Here is a 13758-nt window from a genome sequence, read left to right on the forward strand (position 1 = left end):
AAGAAACACATTTTTTAACATCTTTGAAATCAGAATGAAGTCAGCTCACAATCAACAGCTTGCATTTGACTCTTGCCACCACTAGTTACCTTCCTGCTCTGTGAGGGCTGCCCTAATCCACTCCCCATCCATCCCAAGCACTTCTCAGCCTTGTCTGCAGAGTTCTTCTGACCTGTGTCCTCTTCTCAGCTGAGCCTCAGCCTGAGAGCTCATGGGCTACAAACTAAGTGATTCTATAAATTAGGCAAATGTGCTGCAAGGCAGGGTGAAACCCTAAGCCATTATACAATTCTGATATTGGTTATAGACTCTTCTGTTTGGTGGTGGAGAACTAAGGAAATGAGAGAAACTGTCATAGTTGGCAGGAGGTCTGGTAGCATAATGCCTAAGGCACTTGACTGCTAACCAGAAGGCTGGCGTTTCAAAACCATCAGCCACTCCTCAGAAGGAAGGTTGGGCACTACTTCTGTAGTGATACCGCCTCGGAAACCCAAGAAAGGGTCGCTATGAGTTGGGTCTGACTCAATGGCATGTAACAACAACGTTATAGCTGGCAGTGCTTTTTCTCAGTTCCCCATAAAACAGCGTGTTATAAATAAATAACATTCCCAGTTTGGTATTAAAAGTTCCAGTCCAAATCTAATATAAATTATCAGTAGGCAGGGATTTTGTCCAAGGCATACGCATTATCAGGAAATAGGAACAATTGTCATTAAATAGTTGTCTGTAGGTCCCTTGAAATTATTTAGCAAAAAAAAGATAATAAATCATCTGTAAACTGGTCCTTGTGCACAGACCTCCCCCATCTCATCATCACAAATAAGAACTCCCTCTCTTCATCTCTTCTTGTAACTTTTTTGTTGTGTTTGCCATCAAGTCAGATCCAACTCATAGCGACCCCCTCCTTGGGTTTCCGAGGCAGTATCACTATGGAAGTAGACTTCCAGGGAGTGGCTGGTGGGTTTGAACTGCCAGCCTTCTGGTTAGCAGTCAAGTGCGTAGGCACTAGGCTACCATAACTTAACTACAGAATGTAATATTCTGGAAGAACAAAAGCAAATATAATCATGTGCTCAAGTTTTTATTTTAATTCTTACAAAATACTGTAGAAACGGAACCAAACAGATATGCACATATGTACAAAATTTCACTCCTGAAAAAGAATCTATAAAAGTAGATGATTAAAAAACAAACTTAAGCTGATTTTCTCAAAGCAAAGTGATAGTAATTTTAAATTGCTGGTTATAGTTATGTTTCTAGGCTTATTTACATACTTTATTATGGTCAGACACATAAAGGAGTTTATTTTAGAAGTATCATCAGTTTCACTTTATTTCATCAAAATAATCCTGAATTCTCTTTCATTTTACAAATCTTTCAACACAAGTACATGGTGTATATTAAGTTACAAATCAACTTCGGTCTTCTTCTTCCTCTTGAGTTATAGGTCGGAAAGGCAATGTAGTTTGTCCTCTTTCAGGATCAGACATTCGAAGAATTCTAATGAGTCTACTTGAAGGAAGTGAGCTAGAGAAAATAAGATTAATTACTCAATTCCATAAAAGTTTTTTTGTATTTCAAAAATTCTAATACTATCTTATAAATATATACATCAAAATGGCTATTATCTGCTAATAGAGGTATTTTTACCTAATATCTAGAGTTCTAGGAGAAATACAATTTATAATAAGGAAACAATTTGTTTTCATTTTTAAAAATTAACTTTCTATTAGGTGCTATGGATTTTCAGTTCACAAGAAGAATAGATGGAAGTAGTTCTATATATGTAACTCTTCTAACTCTTATTCCTCTTGTCCAGTCAGGAAGCCGTTACCAATTATTCCCAATCACAAATGTAATTCCCCATATAGTCAAGTGACCATTTTAGAAATGGAATATCAACTATAAGTGACATTAGTGTCTGTCAGAGATTGAACTGTGTCCCCCCAGATATGTGTCAGCTTGGCTAGGCCATGATTCTCAGTGGTTTGGCAGTTATTTAATAATGTAATCACTCCTCATGATGTGATCTGATGTGATCAGACAATCAGTGGTAAGGGCATCAGGATGGGATGCAACACTCTTATTCAGGTCACAGCACTGATCTGACATAAGGGGAATTTCCCTCTGGGGTGTGACCTGCATCGCCTTTTTACCTTGAAAGATATTAAAGGAACGAGATTGAGTGGAGAAAGAGGGACCTACTACTACAAAGAAAGAAGAGCTGGGAGCAGAGTGCATCCTTTGGACCCAGGGTCTCTGTGTTGGGAATCTCATAGACCTGGGGGAATGGAGATCGAAGCCAAGGCACACAGAAATCTCCAGGGAATGCCGGGCCCATAGATGCTGAGAGGAGATGAGGACCTTCCTCCTAAACTGTGACCCAAGAGAGAAAGAAAACCTTCCCCTAGACCAAGTGCCCTGAATTTGGACTTCCAGCCTCCTAAACTATAATACATTTGTTTCTTGAAGCCATCCACTTATGCTATTTATGTTATAAAAAACTCAAACTCACTGTCATCGAGTTGGATCAGACTCATAGTGACCCCTCCTTGGGTTTCCAAGGCAGTTATCACTACAGGAGTAGATTGCCTAACCTTCCTTCTGAGGAGTGGCTGAGGGGTTTGAACCGCCAGCCTTCTGGTTAGCAGTCAAACGCCTCAGGCACTCTGTCACCAGAGCATCACTATATAACTAAGACTGCCTGACACACTACAGGTACCCAATAAATGCTGACTGACAACAGACAGAGCTTTTTATTTAGAAAGACTGGTACTTGTAAGTCATCAAGAAAAGAGGGCTAGGGAAAAACTGAACTGCTAAAATTATTTTATGTTAGTTGCTCATGAAAACTACAAAAGAGCAGACTCAAAATCGAAATAGTAACAGATTAATAATCATATTGAAATCAACTTGCTTCAGTTACAGGAAAGAGAGAATACAAACAAAATTCTAAACGTCTAAGAAAGAAAAAATGATATTAAATCTCCTAAACTAGTATACCAAACTAATCTGGGGCTAATTTATCTCTGCGTATGGACTATTTATACATTTGCATTAAAAGCTAAGATTATAAAATATTTCTTTACTCTTTTATATACTTGATACATGTTTTCACAGAAGAATTGTAAAAAGTTACCTCATACTTTGAGGAGTAAGCAAGATAAATTGTCTAAAACGCTGGGAATCTGCCATCTTGAGTATCATATCCATGGCAATTCTCCTATTAACCATATCCTAAAGAACAAAAGTAAAATTTACAATCACCATTCTGCAAATATTTCTGTAAAAGCAGTATTCTGCTAGCTGATACTGACATTTGGACTTCTTACCCCAGGAATAACCCATTACCTTAACGATACCAAGACTTTTATGTGTAAAAATATCAAGCTATTAGGGAAAATAATTGAATAAATATATCTTCCAGGTAATTTCTGCAAAATATTTGTATGTATAGCCCCTCCCCTCAAATACACTTAGCAATTAAAGTAAAATAACTAGAAAAATATTCAAAAGATACAACTAAATGTTAAAAAGTAAATCTAAAGGGTACAATAATGTTTAATCACTGGGTAATAACAAGTGTCTAATCCTAAATTTTTTCTCTCAAATTTCCCCTCAGTAAATAAGGTATTTTAGAAACTCTTCACCCTGTGATTGCCTTCTACATTTTAAACAGTGTAAATCAATTAGAGTTTACAGATCAATTTCTTGATCGAATCTTTAAAATAATTTAAACTGTACAGTAAAGAACTGCTTAGTTATAATAGGGTTTGAAATCAAACTAGTGCTTACATTTCTGAGTTAAATAACAACAAAAGAAAAGTTAAAAGCATGTATTTTTAAAGGTCTATTTTAAACTATTTGTGGCAATATGCTGTTGTCAGGTGCCGTCGAGTTGGTTCTGACTCATGGGACCTTATGTACAATGGGAGGAAACACTGCTCAGTCCTGTGTGATCTACACAATCGTCACTATGCTTGAGCCACTGTTGCAGCCGCTGTGTCAATCAATATAGCATGGTGGTTTAGAATAATGCAGCATGATGGAGGCAATCAGGAGACTCAAATCTTGGTTACATTGCTCATTGGCTCTTATTATATAAATTCTTCTATACGGCTTATCTCTGAAGTCATTTAATTTAAAGCTAACAAAAATAACCAGAGCTTGCACAAAAGGAATATTGTCCTTTCAAATCAACTGCCTGGGGGCAAGGGAATATCTATCTTTTAATGATGTTGCCACTGTATTGAAAAATATTTATTTCCTTTGGATCAGTTCTCAGAACTTCTGAGTAATTTTGATGGAGGCATTCTGATTGAGAAGGTCTAGATTTCAGAAAGCTGCTCAGAATTATATCTGACAAGATAGGGGATGATAAAGCACACAATGACATTTTGGGTAAGAACATGGCATGGAAAGAGTGATTGTTTATGATTTTTGAATTATCTTTGAACCTAATTAGAAAAATTTCTAACCAACCTTCCAAAGTGGTATCACAGGAAAAAAGTGACACTAAAGGATTACACAACACTCAAACCAAAACCAAACCCACTGCCCTGAGTAAATGACAACTCACAATCATGCTACCGCATCGAACAGAACTGTCCCATACGGTTTCCAAGGCTGTAAATCTTTAAGCAAGCAGACTGCCACGTCTTTCTCCTGCAGAGAGGCTGGTGGGTTTGAATCACCAACCTTTCATTAGCAGTGGACACTTTAACCACTGAGCCACCAGGGGCTCCTAAAAGTGTAGTTTCTGATTTATGTAAAAATACATTTACTAATTGCTTACTATGTGCTAGCCATTAGGAGGCAGAAATATGATTCCAGCATATTCTACAGCCTTAAAAAAAGCTGCAAACTGCTGGGAAATGCAGATATAAAAACAAGTGACTGTAACAGGATGGGAGCTCTGGTAGCATAGTGCCTAAGGCATTTGACTGCTAACCAGAAGCTTGGTGGTTCAAATCCACTAGCCACTCCTCAGAAGGAAGACTGGGCAATCTACCTCCATAGCGATACTGCCTCAGAAACCCAAGTTTGTTGTTGTTGTTTGCCGTCGAGTCGGCCCCGACTCGTAGCGACCCCTCCTTGGGTTTCCGAGGCAGTATCACTACGGAAGTAGGATTGCCCAACCTTCCTTCCGAGGAGTGGCTGGAGGGTTTGAACTGCCAGCCTTCTGGTGAGCAGTCAAGTGCCTTAGGCACTATGCTACCAGAGCTCCTAGAAACCCAAGTAGGGGTTGTTATGAGTCCAATCTGACTCGATAGCACTGACTTTGACTTGTTTTTTTGGTAATAGGATGAAAACCACTCTAATATTATGAGCTGATTATCAAGGGAACTCTGAGGAGCTCTTAATCCTGCTTGACAGGGCATGGTGGTCATGGAAGGTTTTGTAAAGGTGACATATGAATTGAGTCTTGACAGATGAGTAGGAGAATTTGACAATAGTCACAGTTCCTGTGTCTGTAAGCGGAATTTGTGGGTAAGATGCAACAGGTGTATATGTTTCTTAGCCTTATTTTGGTGCAAAAGAAAAGCTTAAAATAAAAGATTTAGAAGCTGCACATGCAGCAAATGAAGGTGACTGTGCTGAAGAATTTCTTGTGAGTAAGGGTTGGTTCAATACAAAATGAGGGCAAATTCAGGTAACATTAAAGGGCAAGGAGTTGTTCTTAAGTCAAATGTTAGTAAGCCAGGGAGGACTGCCTATACAATGAAAAAGGACAACATAAACAAAGCACAAAGATCTAAAAGATAGAAGCACAGTGTGCTTAGAAAATCTCAAGAACCTAATATAGTGGGAAGAGCAGGAATATACTCTATTATGAAGGGTAAGTTATCCTACAGAACTAGAAATTTATCTCATAGAGTAATTTAACCATTGAAGGCTTTTAAACAGGAAAGTGACCACAGTCAGATGTGTTTTAGAAATAAAAAGCAAGCAAAAACATGGAGAACAGATGGAAAAAAGAGTAAGATTATAATTATAGTCTGGGAACCTGGACCATTACAACAGGCGAAAGGTGAGGAGATGGAGATGACAGTTATTCAGTGAGAAAAAGAGTACAGAGATTAAAGATAGACTTTGAAAGGGAACAGACAGAGGTCGTACAATGTGAGGGTAAAAAAAGAAGAATCACAGATAATTAAGTTTCAAAATCAGGTGACTGGTTGGTAATGAAAGTTTGCCACAAATCAAGGAAGAGAATTCAGAAAAGGAGGCTTTGAGAAGAGGCCATATTTAGTATCTCACATGTTGAGTTTAAAATGTTTACTGTGGTAGTTAAGGTTGTATGCCAACCTGGCTGGTCCTGGTTGAGTGGCTGGGCAGCTGGATGTAGTTATTCCCCACGGTGAGACTGGTAATTAACTCCGTAGTGGAATCTATTGGAGCAGCTGAGTAGCTGCTTTGAGGATGTGGTCTCCTTCCAGTACATAACAAACAACTTTGAGGAAGGACTCCAGTTGATGGCACACTTGAACCCTGCATGTAGCTGAGTCATTGTTCAGCAGCCTGCCATGTTGCCAATGATCTTGGGACTTTTAATGGACTTGAATCAGTGGCCTGCCACGTGGTTTGGTAATATCGAGACTGTGCCTTTTCACGTATCGACTTTGGGCTTGTCAGCCTCCGCAGCCAGCAGCTGCCTGAGTGAAGAGATGCCTCTAGCTTCAGCGGGCTGCGAGCAACAGGCAAAGCTGAAGCGTAATGTTGAGGGGCTTTCACCCAGCCCCTAGAGCCCAGCACTTTGAACTTGGACTTCAAGCCTCCAAAACTGTAAGAGTAAACACCTTCTTGTTCAAGCCATCCACGTTTGTGTTATATTCCTGTCAGAGTGGCACTAGGTAACCAAAACAATTACTAATAAAATCCAACATATAGTTGGATGTATGGGTCTCAAGTGCAAGAGAAATGTCAGGAGATACTTACATTTGGTAAGCATCCAAATGTAAGCAGTAACAGTTCTGGGGACTGTGTGCATATATGGTGGGGGAGGGGGAGGGTACAGTATGCAGGAAAACCAGCAACAGTACTAAAGACAAATAAACAAGATCTCAAACACAGAAGAGCAACAGAATTAGGGGAGGGAGCTTGGCAGGTAGAGAACCAAGAGCAGGAGACAGAAGAACCAGAAAAGAAGTGTGGAAGCTGGCAAGTAGATGTATTTTAAGGGATGGAAGACAGGGTTGTGGTGAGAATTCAAGTAAGATTAAAAGCTCATTTATGATCTTTGGTAAACAAAGTTTTGCTGGGGCACTATAGTCTAAACTCAGGTGACAGTGAGTTTCACTTAGGAAAGAATGAGATGTGAAGAGAAAGCGTATTAATTTGTGAGTACTCACTGGGAGTCTGCACCACAATAAGTGCACTGCACACAAGGCCTCATTCGAGCCTCACTATGACCCTATGAGATAGGCAACACTAATACTCTTATTTTACAGATGACAAAAAAGAGATCCAGAAAAGATAAATACTTTGCCCAAAGTCATTTGCATAGTTGGTGGCAGAACCAGGTCTCAAACTCTGGGTTTTTAAACGTCAAAGTCAAATGCTCATGCTCCTTTACGTTATATACACTGCTCTTTTGAAAAATACAGCTGTGAAGGGGGAGAATGCATAGCAGCTAGTCAAACATGGGCAGTGAACTGTTTTAATTTTGTGAAGAACAAAATGAAGGGACTGAACATGTTTATAGGTTGACAGAAAAAACGAGGGTAGAGACTGAAGGAGAGAGCCTATCTGAAGGAAAGTATGGACATCCATGATGGTAGAGAAAGGCGATGAAATCTATGACAGGGCCTCTACAGTTGTTGAATGCTGGTAAGAACTCTTGAGTTATTCCATACCAATTATAAAGTGTCAGGGCAGGTTCCTTCTCTTCTGGGTAAAACTAAACAAATAATTGCTTCCTTTCAAAATGCACATACCAAACAAAAAAAAAGAGACAACTGAAAATTTAACAATACCATGTAGACATCAAACTCATCCAGGCATCTGAAAGGAGATTCAGCAATGGACCACAGAGAAAGAATGAAGCAAACCGTGGAAAAAGAACGTTCACCTCCAGATAAGGCTCTCATGTCATTGAAAATAGCTCTATTTCCCTCTCCAGGCTGAACCTTGAATAGAATGTTTAACAAGGGACAAAAGAAAAAAAAAAAAAAACTAAGTTAAATTCTTTACAACATGAATTGGTTAGTATTAGAAATAAAGGATCTACAGTGAACAAAACAAAAACCATAATGATAATAATAAAATCATTTAGTGATGTGAAATGACATCTACTCCCTCTAAAATAATTTACAGTAAATGAGTAAGCTATATAATGATTTTGTTTTATTGTCAAACTGAAAACCTTTTTATTACCATAACTATAACATAAATCCAACATACAAAACTTTGAACGTTTTAAGGACACAAGTGCTAATGTTAAAGAAACATTAGTAATCAAAATTAAGAATTTTAGCCCATCTAAAGCTGTTACAATTTGAAACATTTCTAAATGCCGAGATAATCTTTTGTTACTTGAATTACAGTGCCATCTAGTGGTTAAACTGTATCAAAAGGCCACAAGACCAACTGAAAGAGGCTTACACTGCATAAACACTAACAGCCAAAATGGACTGAAACACATGAATATCTTAAAAAATCCTTGAGTTTATTATTACATCGTCTTAAAAAAATAACCCTTTACTAAATAAGGGCTCACGGGAACAATAAAAAAATATTAAAATTAACAATACTTTCTTTCCCGGTTAATTTCCTGAGAAAACAATCCAAATAGTATTGAAAGAGACTCTATTTCCTTTTGACAGAATTCCAGATATACATATATCTGTGTGGTACACAGAAGATACAGCATCAACCAGTTTTGTGTCATTAGCAGACACACTGCTTTAAATATTTTCTAATCTAGTAGTTGAGGTATTACGTACCTCTCAAGTGAGCATTCATTTATCTTAAATTCTAAGGATTAAAACATTCTGAATTTTTAAACATACACTGAAATTTTATACTTATCATCTATAAATCAGAATCCTCTATTAAAAAAAAAAAAACTCTTAAAAAATAATAAAAGAAACATTAACCTAAGCAGTAAAAAACAAAAGCAAACCAAACTAAAAAACACCATAAAACCAAGAATTACATGCTAGAGTGCAATGCTTTATCCCAAATTGCATTTTGTATAAATCTAACAAATGAAGCCTTAGATACATTTTTGAGATTTATATTTTATCCCTGGTCTATTACTAACTTATCATTTACCTTATATCTCAGTTTTCCTTATCTATAAAATGAAGACTAAATAACTTAAAGATTCTTTGCTACATATATATATATAGAGAGAGAAATACGTAACATTTGCAGTCTCCCATCATTTTTAAAAAGTATTTTTATTGCAGTGAAATACATTTAACAAGTATTTTTCATTTCAATCATTTTTATGAGCACAACTCATAAAATGACATTGATTAATATTCATCATGTACATATACTGAATCACCACTATCCATTTTCCTGCTCTGCCTGCCCCTGGTGGTGGTGGTGGTGCTACGTGCCATTGAGTTGTACCCAACTCATAGTGACCCCTCCTTGGGTTTTCGAGGCAGTATCACTACGGAAATAGATTGCCCAACCTTCCTTCCGAGGAGTGGCTGGTGGGTTTGAACCGCCAGCCTTCTGGTTAGCAGTCAAGTGCCTGAGGCATTACGCTACCAGAGCTCCCCCTACCCCTGGTAAAGCACGGATAAACTTTTGCATGTATGTGTTTCAGTTATTTAGTGCTGCTATAACAGAAATACAAGTGGAGGTGTTTATCAAAGAAAAATCTATGTGCTCAGAGCTCAGGAGGCTAAAAGTCTGAATTCAGGGCACGGGCTCTAGAGGAAGGCTTTTTTTGTCAGCCCTGGCAGAAGGTCCTTGTCACTTCAGCTTCTGTTCCCTGGTTCCTTGGCGATCTTCATGTGGCTTGCCATCTATTTTCACCTCCCTGCCCCTAGTTGGCTTACTAGTTTAATCTTTTACTTATCAAAAGAGATAAGACTTAAGACAAGCCCTACATAAATCTTGCCTCATGAATATAAAAGACAACCCATTCCCAAAAGGGATTATAACTATAGGCATTGAGGGTAGGATTTAAAACACCTATTTTGAAAGAGGAGCTGTGGAGAGGCACTGACTGTGAATCAAAAGGTCAGCAGTTCAAACCCAGCAGCTGCTCCATGAGAAAGATGTGGCAGTTCTACTCCGTCTATACTATAGAGTTGTGACAAACTGGAATCAATTCAATGGCAGTGTGTTTTGTGAGTTTCATTTGGAGGACACAATTCAATCCATAACATTCTACCCTTTGGCCCCCAAAATTCATGTCCTTGTCACCTGCAAAATACATTCATCCCATCACACTATCCTAAAAGTCTTAATTCTACTCCAACTCCAAAAATCTCATCTTCTGAATCATCTAAATTAAATATGTGTGAGACTTTAGGTAAAATTCTGCCCCATCTTGAGGCAAAATTCCTCATCATCTGCGAACCGAGAAATCTGTGAAATACTGGCTACAAGTTACCAGTTTCCAAAATTCAGTGGTGTAAAGGTAGACATTTCCATCACAAATGGGAGAAATCGGAGGGAAAAAAAGAGATAACAGGCACCAAGCCAGTCCAAAACCCAGTGGAACAAACTATATTAGCTCTCAAAGCCTGAAAATAATCCTGTTTTATGAGGCCATCTGCTCAATGGCCTTGCTCTCTAGGCTCCAGGTATTGGCTACATTCTCTGGATTCTGGGTGGAGGCCCCCTGGTCCTGGGATTCAACCCTGCCTTCCAGGTCCACTGAGATGGCAACTCTGCTCCCTTGGTTTGAGGTGACCCTACTCCCTTGACCCTGGCAGGCCCCATTCTCCTGCCACTTGGGGATGGCAGCCCTATCCTCTCAGCTTTGGGCAGTGGTCCCATCCTCTGTGCAGACCTGAAGGGCAGCCTCACATTCTAGAAGAGACTTGGTGAAAAGACGATTCTGAAATATTGAAGCTGGAGCTCCATCTTAGAGACGTAGGAGACAATGGCTCCATGCTTTGAAATCAAGGCAGCCCTGTTTCCTGTGCTCCTTCCAATAGTTCTGCTGATCTCCAAGCTACTCCAGGGATGGTCCTTTCCTGTTCTTGGAGGACATCAAATGTAGCTCCTTTGGCCTGTTTCCTGCCTGTAGAATCTCAAGAAGCAGGTAGTTTTCTTTCCTTTCATCCTGTCTCTGTCTCCTTTAGTCTAAGCAGATGGGTTTTCTGCAGTGGTATCTGGTTAGATCCATCAGTCAAAGGCTTCATCTCTTTGAGACTGTGTACCCACATCTTTGGTAAATATTCTACACCATGTGCCTTTAGTCTGTACAACAGAATTTTCCAAATCTTTTAAGTTTTAGTTTAATTTTGTTCAGTTCATTGTTAATTCTTTCTCTTTCCTACTGCATTTTATTTTAAGCGGCAAGGAAAAATCAAATGGCATTTTTAAGATCTTGCTTAAAATTCTCAATCAAATATCCAAGTTCATCACCTCTAAGTTCTATCTTCCAACAAACATTTGAACATAATTCAGACAAGTTCTTTACCACTGCAAAAAAAAGCATCACTCTTATTCCAATCTCATATTCATCACTTTCTTTTTTAATTAATTAATTAATTAATTGTGATGTGGGTGAAGGTTTACAGAGCAAATTCACTTCCCATACAGCAGTTCACATATTTTTTGTCTCATGACATTGACTACAGTTTACCACAATGCAACAGCTCCCCTCCCACTTCCACCTCTTCCCTGTGTCCATCCCTCCATGCACTCCTGCCCCCTGAGCTGTCTCCCTGTACGTAAACAGCCCTTCTTTCTCCCATGATTGTTCTCTCCAAGGAGTGTATGTACTAGAGGTAAATGTTCAACTCATATGCCCGATTTTGTTTGGATGGAAACCACCGGTGTGGGTTTAATTCCAGATCTGAAGGGCAGCTAGGGACCATAGTCTCAGTGGTTCCACCAGACTCTATCAGACCAGCAAACCTGGTCCCCTCCTTTTTTTTTTCTCTCCAAATGATTCTGAGTTTTGTTCCACATTGTTCTCCCTCTCTATCAAGGATCTCTTACATAGATCCCCTTCCAAGTGGATGACAGTGGTAGCCGGGCACCATCTACTTCTTCTGGTCTCACAGTCGTATAGGCTGCAGATCAGATGGTGTACCAGTCACTAGGCCTAATTGTTTCTATGAATTTTTGTTTTCTTCATTCTTCTTTGCTCTGGATGAGGAGAGACCCATCATTGCATCTAGATGGCAGCTTGCTAGCTTTTAAGATCCTAGTCGCTACTCACCAAAGTAGGAGGTAGAACAACGGTTTGTATAGTATGTTATGCCAATTGAGCTTGATGTCCTCTGTGACTATGGTCCCAAGCCCGCAGGTTCAACTACTCAGTCCCTCTGGGTAGCTGGCTGGGACCAAGGAGTGACCACAACCTTGCCCCTTGTCAGCTCTACTATACACCTGGGAATTCTGATAATTCACATAAACTTGTAGGACCGTTGTCTGCCAACATGATATATGTTCTTGGATACACTCCCCATTTCATAGACATACCTAATCAATTGTTCAGCCTTTCCACCCATCTGTCCATCAATAACTGTATAACCCATGTTAGCCTTCACTGACAACACAGTACTGTATATACAAAAGGGTTCATATTTGTTGTCTGTACCTCCCACATACTTCTCCATGTCTTTCTCATCCTCAATGCTGCAATACTGGTCAGTCACATTTGGTACATTGATCTTCTCTTCACCCCTCTTCACCCAAATCAATACTTATCTCTATCTAACTAACAGTGTTCCCTCCTCTCCCCTCCCACCCCTGGTAACCAACAAAGAAATTTCCTTCTATAGAAAAACTTTCCCTTAAGTTTTACAGTAACGGACTAATAGAATATTTGTCCTTTTGTGATTGTCTCATTTCACTCAGCATACTGTCCTCCAAGTTCATCCACGTTCTGCGGTGTTTTACAGATTCTACATTATTCTTTAGCATTGCATAGTATTCCATTGTGTGTATGTACCATAGTTTGGTCTATTGTAAATAGTACTGTGATGAACATGGGTGTGCATGTATCTGTTCTTGTCATGGCTCTCACTTCTTTACGGTATATACCTACAGCTGTCATTTGCTTCACATATTTTTTTCCAACCTTTGATTTTTAATATATTTTTGTCTTTATCTCTAAAGTGTGTCTCTTGTAGGCAGCATATTGATGGGTTGTGTTTTCTTATCTAATCTGCAACTCTCTATCTCTTGAGTGGTGCATTTAATCCAATAACATTCAGGGTAATTATTGATAAATTTGAATTTGTTGCTGTCATTTTGTTAGGTGTTTTTTCTTGGTGTCCCTGGTTTCTTTGTTCCTATTATTTTCTGTGCTGAGCTCATTATGTTTATGAATTGTGTTATCATTTCTTTTGTTGCTGTTGTTTTAGTATATGCTGAATATTTGTGCTTGTCCTCTTTTTTACTGTGATGTGAAGGTGTATCATTTTTCCTTGAGGTTACCCTATGATTTATAATTTTATCCCTGAGTTTACAACAGTCCATTCTATCTTGCAACTCTCTTAACTTCCTCAAAATTTAGAAGTTCTGTGACTAAACAGTTTTTTCCCTCTTTTTGTTTGTAGTTGTCCTCACTTGCCAATTGATGTCTCTGGTTCCCTGTTTACAATCTTG

At 38.8% G+C, this 13758-nt stretch overlaps 1 protein-coding gene across 1 annotated transcript in view; it reads right to left on the reverse strand.

Moving 5' to 3' along the window:
- Positions 1-1412: 1412 nt before the first annotated feature.
- SMC6 (structural maintenance of chromosomes 6) overlaps positions 1413-13758 on the reverse strand; it is a 113308-nt gene continuing 100962 nt past the window's right edge. The window contains exons 24-26 of the mRNA XM_007947490.1: positions 7977-8129; positions 3140-3237; positions 1413-1527 (exon numbers count right to left, since the gene is read on the reverse strand). Coding sequence (XP_007945681.1) covers positions 1413-1527; positions 3140-3237; positions 7977-8129 — 366 coding nt within the window. The remainder of the gene's footprint in view (positions 1528-3139; positions 3238-7976; positions 8130-13758) is intronic.

The sequence above is a fragment of the Orycteropus afer genome, unplaced genomic scaffold (genome assembly GCF_000298275.1).
Source record: "Orycteropus afer afer isolate SDZICR_OR568_19922 unplaced genomic scaffold, OryAfe1.0 scaffold00187, whole genome shotgun sequence".
Lineage (NCBI taxonomy): Eukaryota > Metazoa > Chordata > Mammalia > Tubulidentata > Orycteropodidae > Orycteropus > Orycteropus afer.